The 21457-nt window shown below is 34.6% G+C and overlaps 1 protein-coding gene across 26 annotated transcripts in view; it reads left to right on the top strand.

Annotated features, from left to right (window-relative positions):
* The window catches only part of HDAC9 (histone deacetylase 9), a 910581-nt gene that overhangs the window by 576854 nt on the left and 312270 nt on the right, over window positions 1-21457 (top strand). For 25 of the 26 annotated variants that reach the window (XM_038004699.2, XM_038004721.2, XM_007981950.3 and 22 more), the window contains one exon: window positions 5702-8320. In XM_038004699.2, coding sequence (XP_037860627.2) covers window positions 5702-6016 — 315 coding nt within the window. In that variant the 3' untranslated portion in view covers window positions 6017-8320. Of the gene's footprint in view, window positions 1-5701; window positions 8321-21457 lie in introns of those variants that run through there. The other variant, XM_073009077.1, reaches the window with a different exon arrangement.

Below are 21457 nucleotides of genomic sequence, written 5' to 3'. Positions count from 1 at the left end.
AAAATGATGAAAAACATGAAGCTCACGCCCTATGATATTTATTTTATAGTCTGGGAAATAACTATATTGTATACAGAGATAGCGATATGATGCCAGACAACAATGAGGACTCTAACGAAAAGATATTAATGAGATAATAACAGAGGCAAAATATGAGAAGAAGGAGCCAGTCAGGCAAGTAAAGATTTGAGGGAGCAGAGAGAGCACAGAATAGACTCAGGCCTTGTGGCCGAACAAACTCTGATTGTTTCTATTCACGGAGCAGCCCCAGGCCCGGGTAGCTGGAGCATGTGAGAAAGAGAGAACAATATGCCAACCAAGGTCAGAGAAGTAGGTGGTGCCAGGTTGTTGAAAGTCTGTGGACCATGGTAAGAGGTTTGAATTTTATTATAAGCACAATAGGATGTTAGTGGGGGATTCTAAGCAGAGAATTAATGTTACCTAAATTACATTTCAAAAATAATTATTAGAGCTACTGTAAGAGATTGTATTGTTGAGGGCCGAGAGGGCAATCAGGGAACCCAGAGTGGGACCTTTGGGTAGCTTAGGGTGAAAATGATGGTATTTAGGAGCACAGTGGTAGCGGCAGAAATGGAGAAACATGTCAAGATAAAGCCTTTATGTTTGGAGGTTGAATTGCCAGGGCTTGCCCATAAATTAAATGAAAAAGATGAATGATAGAGAAACAAGGATAAATCCCAAATATTTGGCTCATGCAGTTGGGTAAAGCTGTTTACTCAAATGAGAAAGATTGGGTGATCAATATAATTGGGTTAGATGGGAATAAAGGTTATCTTTGAGGTATTTAATGTTTATGATGTCTATTAGATATTCTAGCTCTAAGAAAAGAAGTTAACAGCTAACTATGCAAGTTTGGAGCTCAGGGGAGAGATTGGAATTGCTTCTATTAATCCAGTTGTCATCAGAATATATAGCTATTTCAGAGCAAAATGTGGAGTAGAATGGTGTAAAAAGTTCTAGGTTTCTACTCTTCTCTTTTTAAATCACAAATTCTTATTTTACAATCTTAGAGATGACTTGTCTTTTTTGGGCATAAGATTCCTTCTTTAAAAAATCAGGGTTTTTAAGAATGTTATTAGAAGATTTTCAACTGCAGCATTTCATATCTATATGTTTTCTACTCAGAAGTTACTGTTTTATGTCAAGAAACATTTCTTTTACAAACCATGAAGGAATTCTGCTCTTGGAAAAATATCATTTCACTGTTTGGTCTTCTTGCCAAGTGATCACAACGTTATTCATTCTGGCTTTTTTCTTCCCCATGTTTCCTTTGGTACATCAGAAGTGTAGATGAAGCCAAAGAAACTGACCGGAACAAATAGAATTGTTTCTATATTGCATGCCGAAAATTGTTATATAAACTGTCATATGCATATCTGTGTCAGTGAGGTTGTAAATACTGACCAGATTTGATTAATAGACTGAACAATGTGATTTCTGGATACTTCAATGACTTCACAGGTCAGATTTCAGAAGGTCTTCTGTTAAAATGTACATATGCTATGTTCCATGAAAACTCAGGGGTTTTTTAATATTAGAGATTTTCTTTAACTTGCTAACTATGGGAAATTATATTCTAGTAAATTAACACTCAGTTTGTCTGGTCTTTGGCTGCAATGGTAATAACAGTCTCTTATTTTCAAAAATGCTACGATTTTTGTCTTATTTCCCTTTCTAAAATGCTTCACTTTTGCTGCCACCTATTAATATTACATTTAAATGGCCATTGGGTTTGGCATCATTGCAGTCATTATTGACCTTAACAAGAGATTTTGGTTAAATAATGTGGAGGAAAGTCTAGTTGGCTGGATTCTAAAGAGGATGGGAAAAGAGAAATGAAGACAGTGAAGAGCGATAACTCATGGCATTTTATTGTGAAGGGAGGTATGTAATGGTGTGGGTTGGGGAGGAGGTCAAGGAAAGTTTTATTTAAGATAGATGATACTGCTGAAAGAGTACTAGTGAGAGCATTCCGGCAGAGAGGGGATATGTGTGATGGAGGACACAGTGGATAATTGCAGGAGTGGAAGGGATCCAGGGTGTAAGCCAAGGGATTGACTGAGATAGAAGAGCAGACATTTCATTCATTGCAACAGCAGGAGGGGTGGATGGGATTGCTTAATAAATGTGCTAGTAGCAGCAGGCTGAGTTTCTCTTCTGATGCTTCCATTTTCTCAATGAAATGAGAAGCAAAGGTATCAGCAGGGAGTGAAGAAAAGAGGGGAATGTTAGAGATTTGAAGGGAGAGGAGGTAGTATAAGACAGTGAGAGTAAATTAACTAGAAAAGTAGAATAGGGTTGCCAGGCAGCACTGAGACTCCATTGGAGGGTGTAGTCATGAATTTGGAGAACACTCAGCATGATCGTAATTTGTTTATTTGTTTCCTAGCTCATTCAGCTGCTTGGGTTTGGCAGAGATTTAGTATTGACCAAGGTTAGAAGTCTTATTTGTCCAGTGAAACCCATATTGAAGGGGCAGGAGCACTGATGGTAATATAAAGGAATGGTTTTCAATGAAGTATAGAATCTTGTCCAGAAAGGAGGGAAGTGAGCAAATGAAGGGGACAATATGTAGTGAGAGTGTGGCTTGGAAAACCCACTGGAATGAGGAATGGTTGGTGTCAGAATATTCTAAGAAAGAGCCAGAAGAAAGGAATGATGTTTGATATTGAGATTTAGAGGAATACAGGGTTACTGATAAAGATCAGGTCTCAGGTAAGGTCATAATGTTGGGGAATGAGGTAGAGTGGAGGACTAGATCATTGGAGGTTGAAAGGTTGAGACACTGAGAGGCCATGTTGTGGCCAGGGATTAGGAAGGAGAAGAATCGTAACAGAAGAGTCTTTTTACTTGGTGGGTGATATTTGTGGCTTCCTCTTAGTTATTGAATATTTCCCTGTAATGTCAGATATCCAGAAGCTAGCTAGGGTTCAAAGTCATGGTCCCCCCCACCCCCCAGAAAGCAGGGACTTCTGACATGGTATTTCCTGGATACTGGCTCTCTGGCTAACCTTTCATCCAGCACTCAGTTCCTATTCCACAGCCACACATCCCATAAAGTTCTTCTGGTATCCTCAAGAGGCCCTTATTGGCAGGATCTTTTGAACACCTCTCCGGTATCTACTTGACTCCTTAATGTCATTGGTCCACTAGCTCTACGAGCAGGTTCCAAATAACTTTTCAGCTATACTGTATTAGTGAGAGGGAGAGCTTCTACAGCTCAGTGAGCATTTGTCCAGTCTTCTTACAGTTGGTTTCTCTGATGGGCTCCTGCAGCCTCCTTCACCTGGCTAATATCTTTTCTCAGATAAATCCCTTCTTTCCCACAAGCTCCCCTCACCTGCTCTTATTTGTAGTCTGAGGTATGAGTAAGGGTTGCAACACTGACTGATAGTCTCTCTCCCCCTCTCTCTCTGAGTAATGAGTGGATGTTTGTTACTCAGTGTCCTTATTCCAGCCAAAACTAGGGATTTTTATTTAATATCTTGCTTGTTTCTATGCTGTTGCATATTCTTTCTTAAACAGCCAATTAAATGGGATCCTACAACTTTGTAGTCAAAATTTAGGACTATTACATTGTCTCTTTTATCCAGAATCTCAGTAGTATCCAAAGTATTATATATTAAAGAGGAGCTGATTAGTATTCAGAATTGGGACAAAAGTCCTGCAAATAGTTTCCTAAAATATACTTAAAGTCATCTAAACCATGATTAAATGAATGTGTCCTCCTTCTCCTGACTGGCCAGTAACAATGGATGTTAGATGATAGGCACAAAGGAAATTCATATTCAAATTTCTTCATTGTGATATGCGTTTTGATTGGTATATGTTTTCTTAGCTTGATCATGTCTGACTTACTTTGGTGATATTTAGGCCTTATATGTGTTTTTCCTAAGTTATATTTTATTTCTCTAGATTCTTACTCTTCACCCAAATGTATTATAACTTGTATCATCCACTTTAACATTATCTTTCAGCATTTTCCTCCTATTTGTTCTCAGACTCCACTAGCCTTTTGGTGGCTTAGATGCGCTGGTCTCCTTTTCCAATCCAAGGTCCCCACAAACTCTGCCTTCTACCAGAAATGCTCCCCACCCTTATTTCCACCCCTGCTTCCCACCCCTCATACATGTAACTAACTCCTTTCCATCCTTCATCCTTTGTGTGTAAACCTAAACATAACACTTCCTCAGCTTAACTCCCTTGACAATCCCCATTTCCACTGCTATGCCAAGCAGTATGTGCTCTTATAGCACCTTGTATTTCTTTCTTCAAAGCATTTTATCATACTTGAAAATAGGAATAAGTATTTGAAGCCTTTCTAAGACATTAACTATAAGCTCCATGAGGGCAGAGCAGTGGCTATTTTTCTAATGCTTAGCATGGTGTCTTGAACATAGTTGGCACTCAGTAAATATTTGTTGAACAAATGAATGAAAATTCCTAATAAATCTACATGCAGTGAAACTAAAGGGCTTTGGTAGTGTTATCAGGGCCATTTGAGGTTGTGTGGACTGCAGGAAAGTCTATAAGCCTAAAGAGGATGAGGTGTCCATCTAAGTCTGAGTACTTAAGTATTCACGTTTTAAAACATGTATTTTTTAATTATGTGTGAGTAGGAGGTAAGCATGAATTTGACAAAGAAAAATCTGCATTCATGTTTATGGTGGTAGTATTATAAGTGTGCTGCTAGTTACAATAATTGGCATGTTGCTTACATAGGCACAGACTTAGCAGAAAACTAACAACTCTTGAAAACACAGTTCAAGGTCTACAGATGATTTAGTCCACAGGGCCATTGTGAAATAAAACAAATGGCCATTGTGAGATGAAATAATCTTGAGACTTTTTCTCCATTTATTGAGCTTTCATGTTATGGTATTTTGCCATTGTTCAAGTTAGACATATTGTTAATTATATTTTAAAATCATTAAGCAATTAATTCATTGACTTCTGAAAACTAAGTTCAATCTAATTTATAAAATAAAATGTCTAAATAATGATTTTCAAATTAAAAAATAATTTCCTGATTCTTTTCTAATACCTAATTTCCATTTGAGTCTGTTCGTAAAACATTTTATTTTTTTTAAATCTTACACCTTTCTAAAGTTCAGAATATCAAAATGAATATTTCTGTGTCTTCCAAATATATATAAGAAGGTGCTTTTTCATTTGACTATAGTTTCTCTGTATAGGTATGAGAAAATTAGACAAAGACTATTAGAATTTGTGTTCTGGCTTTTATAGCATTTAACATTCATTGAAAAATGATATTGACAACATTTTTTATCACCCCCTTTATCTTTTGAGAAAAGTATTATTCCCAGGTTCAACTTTCAAAACCTGTCCTTTTGAAAGTTTCAGAGTTTCCCATGGATAATTTATTTACCTTTTGTACACCATGTTCTAACTGCATTAAAGAGTGATCCATTAAAAAGAAAAAACAACCTAACACTTAAAGACCTTATTCCCTCCCTACTAGACCCATACAATATGGAATAATGGGACTACTTTAGATTTCGTATTACTGAGGAAACTTGTTGCCTACAAGTTCGTTCTGCAATTTATGTTCAATGATTAGAAATCACAGTGTATAAGTTATTAGAAATCAAAGTGTAATTTGCTTCTCTGTTACCATCAAGAACTACTGAATTTTGAACCCCTGAACACTCTCTTCTAGCTGCTTTCGAAATCTATTGAACAACTGAAGCAACCAGGCAGTCACCTTGAGGAGGCAGAGGAAGAGCTTCAGGGGGACCAGGCGATGCAGGAAGACAGAGCGCCCTCTAGTGGCAACAGCACTAGGAGCGACAGCAGTGCTTGTGTGGATGACACACTGGGACAAGTTGGGGCTGTGAAGGTCAAGGAGGAACCAGTGGACAGTGATGAAGATGCTCAGATCCAGGAAATGGAATCTGGGGAGCAGGCTGCTTTTATGCAACAGGTAATAGGCAAAGATTTAGCTCCAGGATTTGTAATTAAAGTCATTATCTGAACATGAAATGCATTGCAGTTTTGGTAAATGGATATGATTTCCTATCAGTTTATATTTCTCGATGATTTGAGTTCAGTGTTTAAGGATTCTAACTAATGCAGATATATGTATATATCTATACAGAGGTCTCTCTATATAGATACCAAGGTTTCATTGAAAATCCACTGGTAAGGAAATATCTGTTACACTAAAATTATGATATATAATATCTGAGCAATTGATAGGCTTTAAATTTATCCCAAAGCCGGCTACACCAATTACTTCTAAGGAAAACAAATTCACTGTTATTTTTAGTTTATATGTTGAGATCAGTGACTGCTGGATAGTCTCCCAGTCTGATCAATGAAGCATTCGATTAGTTTTTGATTTTTTTGCAACATGTAGAATTCAATTTTCACATCACTGTACATAATGTATCATACTATAGTCTTGAACACTGTTAAAGGTAGTCTGCCCCTTCCTTCCTCTCTCTTTTTTTAGTTAAGTAGAAATGTTCTGGTCACCATGCCAGTAGTCCTAGGTTATTGTGTAGGTTGCAATTGAACATATTAGGAATACAGGTGGTTTTAAATATATAGATGCAAATTGCAGCACTACTTTCAATATTAGATTATGTCTCACATAGCACTGCTCATTTTACTTTTATTTTGTGTAATTTGATGACACTGTCTATCAAAAAAGAGCAAATGAAGCAGATGCGAATGTTGGTGAGAAGTAATGTGCAGCATAATGGTCCAATCAGATACAATATTATATCTACAATTGCAAAAAACACAGTAACAGGATGAATATTATCTGATATCAAGTCAAAATCAGTTTGAAAAGAAGAAGGTGTATCATATTTTATATTGTCACTAGAATTTCAAATATAATTCCATAATGTCATGGGCATATACCATAACATTCTGACAAATAACAATTGGAAAAGACAGGTTTAACAAAAGAATTTACTTGTACATAATGCACCTTCAGGAGGACTATGTCCTTTGATGCTATAAAATACAAACAAGTTTGAAGGCAACAGAAGACACTGTTTATTCAAGTCAGTTCTTTGTCAGGTTCCTGCTGTTCTCCTACAGAAAAGTGATTCTGTGAGGCTGAACAGGAAATGCCTTGTGAAAACAGGAAGTCCAAGTGATTCATGTACTGAGGAATGTAGGAAAAAAAATCTGAGGATAGTGTTTTACTCTTTCTGTTTTTAAAGGGCACTCTATGAATTGATTTATTGTCTAAGAAAATAACACCACAAGTAGGGAAATTGTTACGGAAGCTTTTCACTGGAACATTTCCTTCATATTCCCTTTTGATATGTTTACCTTGTTTTATAGGTTTACGTTTGTTAAGCTAGTTAAAGGTTCGTTGTATTAAGACCCCTTTAATATGGATAATCCAAATTGACCTAGAATCTTTGTGAGTTTTTTTTCTATTAAAATATTTATATTTCTAAATCCGAGGTATTTCAAGGTGTAGTATCCTATTTCAAAGGAGATATAGCAGTTTTGCCAAATGTAGACATTGTTCAACTGTATGTTATTGGCACGTGTTGTTTACATTTTGCTGTGACATTTAAAAATATTTCTTTAAAAATGTTACTGCTAAAGATACATTATCCTTTTTAAAAAAGTCTCCATTCAAATTAAATTAACATAACTAGAAGTTAGAAAGTTTAAAACTTTTCCATATAATGAAAGTCCTTCTGATAATTTGACAAATAGCTATAATAGGAACACTCCCTATCACCAACATATTTTGGTTAGTATATTCCTTCATATTAAAATGACTTTTTGTCAGTTGTTTTGCATTAAAAATATGGCATGCCTAAGATAAAATTGTATATTTTTTCCATCTCATAAATATTCATTTTCTTCAAAATCTTTTTTCAATCTCATAAAAAAGGGATAGTGCATCTTTTAAAATACATTTTATTTGGGGAGGAACATGTGGCTGAGCAGACTTTTGTATAATATCACTTCAAAGATATGTAATCACAAACAAAAAAACTATTTTTTATAATGTCATTTGAGAGAGTTTCATCAGTACAGTTGGTGGACGTTAATTGTTTGAATTTGATAGTCTTTGAATTTAATCAAGAAACTACCTGGAACCAGTGAAAAGGAAAGCTGGACTTAAATAATCTTAGAATTAATTGATAAATGTCTCTTTTAAAATCTACTGTATTTATTATAATTTACACCCTCGAAGGTGATCTCTTGTTTTGTGTTGTAAATATATTGTTTGTATGTTTCCCTTCTTGCCTTCTGTTATAAGTCTCTTCCTTTCTCAAATAAAGTTTTTTTTAAAAGATCCCCTTTCATACACTTGGCTTTGTGTAAACTTGCCGTATTTAATCGAAGTTGAAGCTTGCACACTAGATCTCATATATCAAAATATATTGCCAGTCTTTGTTGAAACAAGAAAATTAAGACATTTTGAGCAGTTACATCTAATACCATTAAAAACAATAAATTCAGCAATAATGACTTTCAACTATTTACATCCAAAATTATCAAATAGCTAACACATGTAAAATTTGCTTCATTTTCCTTTTGCCAGTGTAACCTTTTTCATGATATGTTATCATGTTTGGTATTTAAATTAAAATGTCAACTTCTAAATATAAAACTTTATCTAAATAGTTGTCAGTTCCTAACTTTGCTCAACTTAAAAATTATTTTTAAAAAGCTTAACACAATCCCTTGAATATAACAAGCACTCAGTAAATATTAAAATGAATAATATTCCAAGTGTTGTAATAATTATGTCTATTACAGTGAGATCTTGAAATACAAGTAGAAAGTGACAGCACATAAATTTAAAGAGAAAATAGTAATTAAATGATCTCCCCTTCTATGGTAACAATTATTATAATACCAACGTGAGGAACAGGAGCCTGATTCAAGTAAAGGCAACTCTGCCATACGCTAAGTCACATCAGTATTGCATTAGAGTATCGAGAAATCTGGAGCTATAACTATTGACTGTTACAGATGGATTATCATTTTATAGTGCCATAAATTTGAGAATTCTGGAAATACCATTATTGCTAATTATAATTTCCTGAAATTTGCCTTTGAACTATAAAATTACGGGACTAACTTGGTACCAGAGATCCTAAAATATGAGTTAGAGAAATCAATTAAAAATGGTTTTATAGTGTATATCTGATTTCTGAAGTGTTATATAGGGTGACTGTTTTAATACAAAGCATCAATCTAGCATTAGAAACCTTTTCTTTAGAAAAAATAGTTATTGCCAAGTCTTGAAATAAATAATCATTAGATTTTTTTTCTTCTGGCAGTAAAAGTTCACCTTCTCATTGCTGAAGGTGGTTGATGAAGTGTGGACTGCTACTTTTCATAGATCTGAGAAAGAGAGTCTTTTAGAAATTGCTATATATTGTTGTATACTCCTTTTTTTCAAAGGATGTTGAAAAGGAATTCAGACACTAAACCTTTTGTTGAAACCTAGTACTTAAGAGATATATTGTTTTTAATTTGGCATTTCTTTGTGTTTTATTCAATAATTGAAGCGTACAATTTTGAATCACTGTAATATGTATAAATTGTGAGTGTACGATTGAAGGTTTACAACGATAAATAATTTGAGGTCTCCAATTGTAACTGATTATATCAGGAACTTGGAGATAAAAAAGAATGAGTTTCAGACTATTATTCCCTTTATTATTGATCATTCCTTCATCTCCATTTCAAGAGGAAAATATAGAAGGCAGTCAAAGAATTTGGGCAAATACAAAGGATATTGGGAATGTGACTTTTCAGTCATGCCAACATGTTTACGTAGGCTTTAAAATGTTTATATTCTTGTTGTTACATGTCATTTTATAATAACATCTTTGAGGCTGTAAACTGTGTTTAGGCAATGCAACTTTTGGGGATCATTTTGATTGATAAAAAGATGTTTACTTTTATCTATTATACACACACAGTGTGCAAGCACTTCATATCTATTAGCTCATTTGGTCCTCATGATAACCTGATGAAGGAAGTATTATTATCATCCCACTGTAGAGATGAGAGCACTGCAACACAGATAAAGTCAAGGTCACTGATTTAGGAGGTCTAGCTTTAATTTGAACCCACGTACTATGGCACCAGAGTCCCTGTTCTCAACCTTTACCATTGTGCTGTGTTGGTGCAATGATTCTTTATATCTGCCCGATATGCTTACTTCTGTCCAATTTATTCAATTGTTTCTCTATCTCTCCTCATTAGCATTTACCAAACTGTCTTGAATCGATAATCTTTTTTTAAAATTTTTTTAGTTTTTTTGAGATGGAGTCTTGCTCAGTCGCCCAGGCTGGAGTGCAGTGATGCGATTGCAGCTCACTGCAAGCTCTGCCTCCCGGGTTCAAGCCATTCTCCTGCCTCAGCCTCCCTAGTAGCTGGGACTACAGGCGCCCGCCACCAAGCCCACCTAATTTTGTGTGTGCATTTTTAGTAGAGATGGGGTTTCACCATGTTAGCCAGGATGGTCTGGATCTCGTGACCCTGTGATCCGCCCGCCTCAGCCTCCCAAAGTGCTGGGATTACAGGCTTGAGCCACCACACCCAACAGAATCAATAATGTTATTTTAATAACTTCTATATGAGATTAGTGATTAGAGCTCTTTTTTTTTTTTTTCCTAATTCTAGTGAAGGTTAGGGTTAGATGAGGGTTCTAATCCTGCAGACATTTTGTTCAACCATTTTTTATGGTGAAAATGTGTAGACTTCTTTTTTCTGACCATAGCCAGGCCTAGGAGGGAGTGAAACAGAGGGGCCACACTTGGTTAACTTTTAGGTGGAAGGAGAAAGGATTTCAGCAGATTCAGAGCTCTCCTTTACTTCTTACCTTCATTCCCCAGCCAGTGCAAAGAAAGTCCAATTTCTAAACCATCAGGACGCTGCCTTTTACAGACCTTTTAAACCTATTAAGGACGCACCTGATAATAATTTTGACTTCAGTAGTCTGTATAAAATGTTGTGGAAGGGAAAAATAGAGACAGTTGTCACGTTCTAGACCTCCTAAGTGGTATTCTAGTGGAAAGATGCATGACAATCCTCTTGAGGGAAACAGGTTCTGACCACATCCGTAGAGGTTCTGATTCTGTTGTTCTGACTGGGAGCCCAGTCATCTACCTTTTTCAAGCCCTTTGAAGAGTCTGATTCAGAAATAATGTTTTGGAGATGGCCAGGTGCCCTAACCACCTTCTGAAATCTGGCCTATTTTTAATAGCTTTTACCTAAGATCCTCGGATTCTCTGATTCATAGTTTTCAAAATATCCTGTCTCCTATTTTTGTATATTGTTCTAGGCTGCTTCTGCATTTTAACTCAAGTATAGGCGATTCTCACTATATTTACTGGAATTACTTCAATAAGTTTTTGAATATTCATGGTGCTGTGCAGCCGTCACTAGTATCTAATTCCAAAACACTTCCATTAACCCCAACTCAAAAAAAAATCTTGTACCAACTAAGCAGTCGCTCCCGCCCCACGCTCCTTTTTGCCCCTGACAACCACTAGGCTGCTTTATATCTCTGTGGATTTGCCTACTGTGGATATTTCATATAAATAAAGTCATGCATTATGTGGCCTGTTGTTTCTGGCTTCTTTCCTTATGCAGAAGATTTTCAGGGTTCATCCATAGCATCAGTACTTCATTCCTTCTTATGGCTGAGTAATATTCCCTTGTATGGCTTTCCAACGTTTTGCTTATTCATTCATCAGTTGAACACACAGTTTTCACTTTTTTTGTCTATTATGAGTAATGCTGCTGTCATTCATGTACAAGGCTTTTGTGAGAAGATGTATTTTCATTTCTTCTGGGTATATATCTAGGAGTGAAATTTCTGGGTCATATGGTAACTGTTTAACTTTTTGAGGAACTGTCAAACTGTTTTCCACATAGCTGAACTATTTTAATTTCCTGCTACAATGTATGAGGGTTCCAGTTCCTCCCGATCTTCTCTGTTTGTTATTTTCCCTGCTTTATTGATGGTAGCCATCCTAGTGGGTATGCAGTGCTATCATTGTTGCTTTGATTTCTGTTTCATTAATGACTAATGATGTTGAGCATCTTTTTATTTGCTTATTGTCCATTTCTATACCTTCTTAGGAGCAGCATCTATTCAAGTGCTTTGCCCATTTTCTAGTTGACTTGCTTGTCTTTTTGTTGTTGAGTTGTAAGTGCTTTTAGATATATTTTCGGTAGTAGACCTTTATCAGGTATATAAGTTGCAAATATTTTCTCCTATTCTGTCAGTTTTGTTTTCATTTTCTTAAGTGTTCTTTGATGAACAAAAGTTTTGAATTTTGCTGAAGTCCAGTTTATCTATTTTTCCTTTTGCTACTTGTGCTCTTGGTATCATATTTTAAAAACTGTAACCTAATCCAAGGTTATAAAGATTTACACTTACGTTGCCTTCTTAGAGTTTCATTAATATAAATTTATCCCTTAATATTAGGTCTTTCATCCATTTTGTATCATACACATTGTTTTTCAAATAATATTCTTCCATGCATTTAAGTTATTTTTAAAGAGATATGAACTTCATGATTATTGGACTTTATTTTCTCATACATTATCTTCATTTTCCTTATTTCTACTAGTTGATGCAAAAGTAATTGCAGTTTTTGCAATTAAGATCCTACCCTGGTCATTCACTTTTACTAATTACAGTTGGATTTTATGTTGAAGCCAGGTGTAGAAGCTAGATACCTGGGAGGTTAGGGCAGGAGGATTGTTGAGCCCAGGAGTTTGAGGCTGCACTGAGCTATGATCGTGCCACTGTGCTCTAGCCTGAGTGACAAAACAAGAGCATGTCTTTAAAAAAATTTTGTGGAACTAATGTTCATGTCTTCGCTTTGATCTTCATGCCTCTGTTGACAGAATTTCTGGAGAAAGAACCCTAGTTTTGCTCTGTCCAAACTAGTAGCCACATGTACCTATTGAACATTTAAAATGCGGCTGGCAAGAATTGAGGTACAGCCTAAGTAGAAAATGCACACCAGATTTCTAAGATATAGTACAAAAAGTGTACTACTATTTCATTAAGGATGATGTCTATTGATTACATATTGAAATAATATTTAAAATATATATTAAGTCATATAACATCATTAAAATTAATCTTACCTGTTTTACTTTTTAAATGTGACTATTCAAAAAGAGTATATATGGCTTGCATTTGTGACTCACATATTTTTATTTGTATTTATGTTTCTGCTTTACACCATCTTCATCTCATTTTGTATTTTGTTAATTGATAGATCTCATCACATCAATTTGAAAATCGATGGGCTCTAAAACTTGAACAAATGAATATTTATTCCTGCCAGTATCATTCTGTTGCTCTTAATTAATATAGAGGCATAAAATGTTAGTGTTAGCAGAGATCTGAGCCATCTTAATGGTTTAAGGTTTAAAGATCCTTCTCCTTTACCTTAAAGACAACTCAGAGTCTACCAAGTGTTTTATTACCAATATTAGTTGTAAGGAGAATTCACTTATTGCTCCATTCTCATCTCAAAGTTAGTAAATTCATCCATAATATGTGCTGGTTTTTCCTGCTTTTCTTTGTTGTTGTTGTTGTTGATGATGATGATGAGACCACCATTTAGACAGTGGGATAGATGATCATGTAGTCATCTTTGATTATCTTCATTCCTTTATCTCCTATAGGCAGTTGGTCGTCCTGTTTCTGATTTCAGATCATCATATTTCTTCACTTTCCCTTTGGCTTTGCTTTCTCCAGCTACTAGTGAACAGGAAAACAAATCCATGCTTCTCTCATTGCAATAGCTCCCTTTTATATCAGTGTGATATTTTTACTAATTCAGTTAACTTACTGTAAAATACCAATACCATTTTCCCATTTTCTGTGGTACAACCTACAGTAATTTCTTTCTAATATTTCACTTACATGGTATCAGAGAGCTACAGTCCTCATAACTCAACCTTTATACTCTGACCAGGCACTCACTTCTCCCATATGCCATCTGTGATTTCTCCAGTCCTTCTGAACGCTCCAACTTGAAATCAGTTCCGTAGTTTCCCGTGTAATCCTTCTTTAATCATTATCTGTGTGGCATTATATCTTTTTGCTTTTTGAAGTCAGGGAAAATGTACTCTATTGTGTTCACCATAAGTTCCTAGAGCCACTCAGGGAACCTGTGAAATGCTCGGCTGAACTTTATTTTAATGGTTTTTGTTTTACATTGTTCTTATTCAGATGTAAATGGCTAAAGGCCATTTTCTTCCATACTGTGATTTTATTCTCACTTTTGTTTTCTATGAGAAATGTGGAGTCATTTTTTACTTGATGGACTATTTCTTGTCCTCAGTGTCCTCCTTAGTAATATATTTTTTAAACTGGCTTTGGTAAAAATAGCTACCATGTTTTAATTTTCAGCTAATGGTAAATGATAGAAACTTTTTTCTTGATGAATTTATTATTTAACAGTACTCACACCTTATTAATTTTTATAATTTATATTTATATATGAATTGACTATGACTTCTAATATCTAGCATACACTTTTAGATAAAAATATAATATCTAGATTAATTTGAATGACCTCTTTATAGTATTAATTTTTCTATTTCCACATATTCTATAGATAGTTTTTTAAAGTGAGGGCTTGGAAAGAAGACAAAATGATTCATATTAATCTTAGAGTCAATCAGCCTCCTCCTTATGCATATTTAAAGAAAACTTACTGAATGTGGAAACTGATGTGTTGTTTTGACTAGGTATGCATCAAACCCTATGTATGCATCAAAAACAGTGGCATTTTGCATTGTCTTTGAGATCTATGCATGGAACTGCCTCATAGGCGTAACCACCTAGTGGTTGTACAGTAATATTGATTTCATAGTTAGGCTGCAGGAGTTGCAACTCCAACTTCCCCACCTACTAGCAACTCCATGTGAAGTAAATTACCGAATTCTGCCAAATCTCTGTTTACTTGTTTATTAAATGTGGTCAGGAATTCTAAATTTTTCTGCTGAGGGGTTGTGAGCTTAAATGTGTGAATATGTTTAAATAGTGTAATGAGTACTAGCATAATGGGTACATAGTAAAAATTAGCTATTGTTATGAATAGTAATATTAATATATCTTGGAACTTTAGTAACTTTGTTCTCCTTGGTAGGAGCTGACTTTACACTCAATTTCAGTCTTTAATAATGAATAATTTTCTCTCCTGTTAAAAAACAAAAAAACAAAAAAACTCTAGAACAGTGCTTCCCACCTTTTTCATGTCCTACCACACATAAAAAATGGCAATATGTATACGGCCCAGGTCACTGCAGGAGGCTGCTCAGCCTCTCCTCCCTGCCCCAAGAGTTGAGAACCATCTAGGGTTGATTCACCTGCAGCCCTTTCATGACTTACAGGAAGTCCTCAGGTTGAAATGTTCTTTGGGAGACCCTGTGAGTACATTACTCCTCTTCCTCTCCACTGCCTTTTCGTCTGTCTCTTCTTACCTCCCATAAAAAGAATCCTGGATTAAATTTCAACTAATGATTCACCAATTATAAAAAAACTCTAGGTATGAATGATTAACATGATCATTGTTCCGAAGGATGTATTAAGAATATGTATTGATCACAGAGGATCTTTGGATAAGCTATGTCTGTGCACAGGTCTCCTCTAACTTTAATTCCCACCCTATTATCAGCACCAAAGCCATCAATCAGAAAGCAAAACTCAGAAAACTGGTATTGCCTAGTAGCCCACAGGGGGTTCTCTTGTCATATTTGCATTGGACTCTGCCTTTCTTTCTTTTTTTTTATTTTTATTTTTAAAGCCAGTCAAATTTAGCAGTGCGGGGTTGTATATGGACTCTGTCTTTCTTTGGAATCAGCATGAAATAAAGAATGCTAAGATTTTTCTGTCTCTGCTTTTTAACAAATGTTCTGGGAAACTTCCCCTCTCCCCCACCTACTATCTCTAGTTAGGTAAATGCTCAAAGAACTTAGAATGGGAAATCTTGCAATGATTTCTTGATCTTAAGTAATTCGACTGCATAATTTTGCATAGCCACTTGTCCTCCCTCTATTACCTTCATTTAACATGGTGAAGAATAAGTCTACTTTACACTATATTTTTATCATCTTAGATATATTTTGGTCATGAAGATGGTGCTATCAAATCCTTTTTTAAAAAAAACTTATACTTTAGGAATTATAGCACATTTAATGATTATTTTTCTACAGCAAATTATAAATTATTTGACTTTTGCTTATTTGAATTGTCTGACAAACTCATAAAAATATGCAACTTTGTTCCTTTATTTTATATTTTCTTTATTGCATACAAATCTTAAAATCTATATATTTTTTGTCTTTATATGTTTACAGTGGTCAGTTGTATTTCATTATAACCTTTTTCTGGATATGGAAGCAGATAATATTTTTTTCCTTACAAAGGGGCTCTCTCAGAGATTAAAAAATATTCTAATTTTTAATGTCCTGAGGTTTTTGGCATGCTGTTTAAATTAAAATTTTAAAATGTTATTTTTACTTTTGTTTACATACAACTTCCCAAATCTTAGTGATTTTTAATCTATTTTTTGAACTATAATATCCATACAAACTCCATTTGATATATGTAGAGAGAGACAGAGAGTCTAATAAACTTTGAGAATTGTATGTGCCACTATCTAGATAGAGAATATTTATATCATTCCAGAGAATTCCCTCCTGCCCCCTTCATACTCAGGCTCACATCCTCACTCTCCTCCCAGCCCCGGTCAACCATTGATCTGTTATTCCGACATTATACATTAGTTTTTATTTTTCTAGAAGTGCATTTAGGTGAATCATATAAAAAAGAGTCTGTGATATTTTCAGTCTGAATTTTTTTTCAATCAGAAAATGCTTCTGAGATCTATCCATGTATGTACCAGTGATATGGTCCTATTTATTGCTGAATAATTAGCCACTGTACAGATATGCCACAATTTGTTTATGTATTTGCCTATTGATGGAAATGTAGGTTATTTTCAGGTGTGAGTAATTATGAATGAAACTACCATGAATATCTTATATAAGTTTCTGTAGAAATTTATTTTATTTTGTTTGAGTAATTACTTAGAAGTGAAAATGAGTTGTGCATTAAGTATAGGTTTAACTTTATAGGAAGCTGCCAAATCATTTGTAATTAATTATTGTTTGACATTCTCATCAACAATGTATGAGTTTCTATTACTCTGTGTTCTTGTCTACACTTGATATTGTCGGGTTTTTCTAACTGTATGCAGCAAATGACTGCATTACGTTGCTCAGTTTTTAAATTGAGGAATGTCTTTTTATTGTGGGTTATCAAATTATATATTTTGGATACAATCTATTTCTACATATGTATGTTACAAATAATTTCACCTACTTTGTAGTTGGCCTTCCATTTTGAAGAGCAGAATATTTAAGCACTAACACTAACACTTGATGTGTCCCAGTCTATCAATTTGTTCTTCTGTGGTTAATGCTTTAGGGTCCTTTCAAGAACGATTTGTTTTCCTGCTTTCTTCTTCCAGTTTAAACATTTAAATGAAAGAGAAATTTGAATTAATTTGATATGATGTGAAGATAGGTTGAGGTTCATTATCTTACAGGATTATATTTTTCAGCACCTCTTTTTTTGAAAAGATTATTCTTACTCCTTTGAATTATTCTGGTCTGTTTGTTAGAAATCAGTTGAACATATAAGTGTTAGTAGATTTCTGAACTCATTATTTTATTCCATTGATCTCTGTCTTTACACTAATACCACAGAATCTTGATTACTGTTGCTATTTAGTAACTCTTAACATTAGGTAGCTTATTTTTCTCTACTTGCTTATAAGATTTTTTGGTTCATACTAGTTTTTAGCAAATTGATTATGATGTCCCTTAATGTAGTTTTCTCTGTGTATATCCTTGTTTGGTTCACTGGGCTTCTTATATCTGGGGGTTTGCACTTTTAAAAGTTTAGAAAATGTCAAGTGTTATTTCATCTGATAGTTTTCCTGCTAATTATTTTCTCTCTCTTTCTTTTGGGACTCCAGTTATACATGGAGTAGACTGCTTAATACTGTCTCACAGATCTTTTCGGTTTTTGTTGTTGTTGTTGTTGTTGTTGTTGTTGTTGTTGTTGTTGTTGTTTTTGAGATGGAGTCTCGCTCTGTTTCCCAGACTGGAATGCAGTGGCGCGATCTTGGCTCACTGCAAGCTCCGCCTCCCGGGTTCACACCATTCTCCTGCCTCAGCCTCCCGAGTACCTGGGACTACAGGCACCTGCCATGTCTTACAGATCTTTAAGTTTCCATATTTTTTTCTTCGTGTTTTCTTCGGTACATTTTCTATTGCTGTACACATCTTTTCTTCCTAGTAGATGAACTTCTGTTAATCACATCCAGTAAATTTTTAATTTAAGATCTTGAGGTTTTCACATCTAGAAATATACATATATTTTCCATTTATCTCTGCAACATATTCACATTTTTCTTTAAATCCTTGAGTGTATTTATGTTTACTTTAAAGTCCTTTTCTGTTAATTCTGTTTCTGTCATTTTAGAGTCTGCTACTACTGCTTAATTTTTCTCTTGAATATGGTTCATATTTTCTTGTTCTGTTTAATGTCTAGTAAATTTCCATTCAATGTTAGACAATTTAAATTTGTTGTCTTTCTTTAAAGAATGTTCACTTGAAACATTCGAGGCTTATTTTAAAGTTCTGTTTGTGCAAGTCTATCATAACCTTTACATTCAGTTTCTCTCTTGCTCACTAATTTGTGAGTTCTCTGGAGCATTTAACAGGGGTGGATGACCCCAGGGATTAATCAGTCTTAGTCTAGGACCCTGGTGCAAAAATGAAGATGGAGAGAAAGGATTGGATTTAGTAAAGGTCTGGAAAGATAAATCCAGCTATTTTGGGAGGAATGAACTGCTTCAACTCATTCTTTGTCCTGTCTTCACTTTAGAAGCTAGTCACTTACTGGGTCCTACCAAGTCAGTTCTCCAGTGTGGCTTGGTCATTTTCAAGCAGGCTTTGAATTTCTTGGATTTTGGTACTCTTTACATTCAAATATTAACTTTAAAGGCAGATATGAGGAAACAACCATTAACAATTGCTTATACATATACAAACATAGCTGAATGGACATTTTTACCCAAGTTTTTTGGTGGACTTATGCATCCTACAATTACATTGGTTAAACCATATGAAAACAATGATACAATCTAGTTTAAATTTTTTTTCTAATTTCCATTTAAAGAATTAGACTTTCTCTTCCTTCCCTTCCTTCCTTCCCTTCCCTTCCATTCCCTTCCCTTCCCTTCTCCTTCCTTCCTTCCTTCCTCCTTTCTTTCTTTTTTCCTTTTTCATCTTTCTTTCCCCCTTCCTCTTTCTTCTCTCTGTCTCTTTCTTTCTCTCTCTCTCTCTTTCCTTTTCTTCTTGGAGTAACATTGATCCCACTAAATTTATTAGATCACGTTCTGTTAATTCAGTAACTCTTTAATATAGTAAGAAATAATATATCTTATGAAAACTTTTAATTTCAATATGAAGCATAGAAAATGGACTATTTATAACCTGTGAATACTAGGTAATGTAAGTGTAATTTTTATTTTAAAAATTAAGTATTATTTACATTTTGTATATTATATTTTAATGCTTCTATTTAAAGAGATAAGCCGTGGATGTTCTGCAATGATGCTACATTTTCTATGTCTCTAATTTAAAAGTGCCTTGCAGTCTTCTAATGTGGGATCCCTATTAAGCAGTTTTCTTGCGTTTAGTTTTCCATCACAATGCTTAGTTCCTGGTTTCTTTATCCAGGAAGACAATTACTATTGCATAGTTCTTGTTCTTTGCATTAGAAATCAATGCCAATATAAACCATGACTGATAAAAATGAATGGGACCTACCAACCCAGGGGAACTTTTCTAGAAACATGAAAGTATAGATATGTTTAAAATGATGTTTTCTTGACCAAAAGCCTAGAACTGCAGTAGCAAACTTAGAGAAAATTGTGTCATTGACCTAAAAATTGTGGGGAGCCTACTAGGAGAGTTTTCTCAAAAGATTCCAAAGGCTTTTATGCCTTTTCAAACATTTGTCTCTTCATCTTCAGTTGAGTAATGAGGAGGAAGAAATTAAAAGTGATGGAAAATGAGCAATAGATTTTATTTTAACTTTGATTCAAAACTATTCAGGTTTTAATTTTAGTTGGTATAGAAATGTGTTCTTAAAGCAATCAGAATATTAGCTGAAGTTAGTGTTAGTGAACCTTTATGGACGGAGGTGTTTCTTTTTCATCTTCTTTAATTACCATGGACTTTTAGATGGCCCCTAAAGTGAATTTGGAAGTTTTCAACATTTGGCATTAAAGTTCAGGCCTAGGGAGGTTATGTGGATATGTAACTTCTGATTCTTGGATGGTGTGTTGATACTGTATATTTTTCAATGGTTACACTTTTCCTTGACTAGTATAAAAGATTTACTGTTACAGTTTGTGTGTGGCCAGGCAGTGGCATATGGAAAAGCTGTTTCCTGCTATTTAATTTAATTAGCCCAATCACGTGCCAGCCTTCGGGCATGTCACTCTGGACCTCTGAGGCTCTTTGTCTGTCAAGGAGATGAACAATATCTTGGCTTTGTTTGGTTGCTTGGGATGCTGAAGATAAAAACCACTGAAATTCTGACTGTTTGTTTAACCAAATCTTTGCATTTTTACCATTTGGCTTTGATTTTGTTTTACAAAAAATGATGACATTTGGCCTTGGGGAAGTGAAAAAGAAATATTGAGTACACGAAGAAGAGCTGTTGCTTTCTGTGGCTTAATGCAGGATTGAGATGATTATCATTTTATAATCAGAAAGTTTTAGTTTGCTACTATTTTGTTAGTAAAAACTTAGGACAATTTCATTGCATCACGTTAGCCCTAAACTTAGCTGACAAACTGTCATTCTAATTCAAGCCTCCTTCTTTGGTTCATGTGTGTATTTTTGTGTGAATTCTTCATCTTGTCAAATCTCTACATCTTTTAGTGAATTCATCGTTGAAAAAGAAAATATTTTGTTTGGTTTTTGAATTAGAATATTCCAATTTTGTCTTGTTTTCATAAAAAAGATGGTGATTAATACATTTAGGCACCTACAGAATTGTTCTCAACATTTTAGCCTTTCTTTTAAGGTTATAGTACTTTTAAAACTTTTTTCTTTTATAGTCAATATCTTCAGTTTTTAAAAATTCTCTTTAACAACGTTTGTTATTATAATATTTCTAATAGTTTCAAAGCTTTAAAATTAATAAAGAACATTTGAAGAAAAACAGATTTAAAAATATATGCTGCAGCATAGGAACTTGATTTGCAGTAAGAACTTCTGCCTAAATTTCCAGCAGAATTAACAGCAACTTCCATGAGTCAAAGTTACTTGTCCAAGGTGATCAATTTCT

Source organism: Chlorocebus sabaeus, chromosome 21 (assembly GCF_047675955.1).
Source record: "Chlorocebus sabaeus isolate Y175 chromosome 21, mChlSab1.0.hap1, whole genome shotgun sequence".
Lineage (NCBI taxonomy): Eukaryota > Metazoa > Chordata > Mammalia > Primates > Cercopithecidae > Chlorocebus > Chlorocebus sabaeus.
This window is presented reverse-complemented; position numbering and strand designations above follow the sequence as displayed.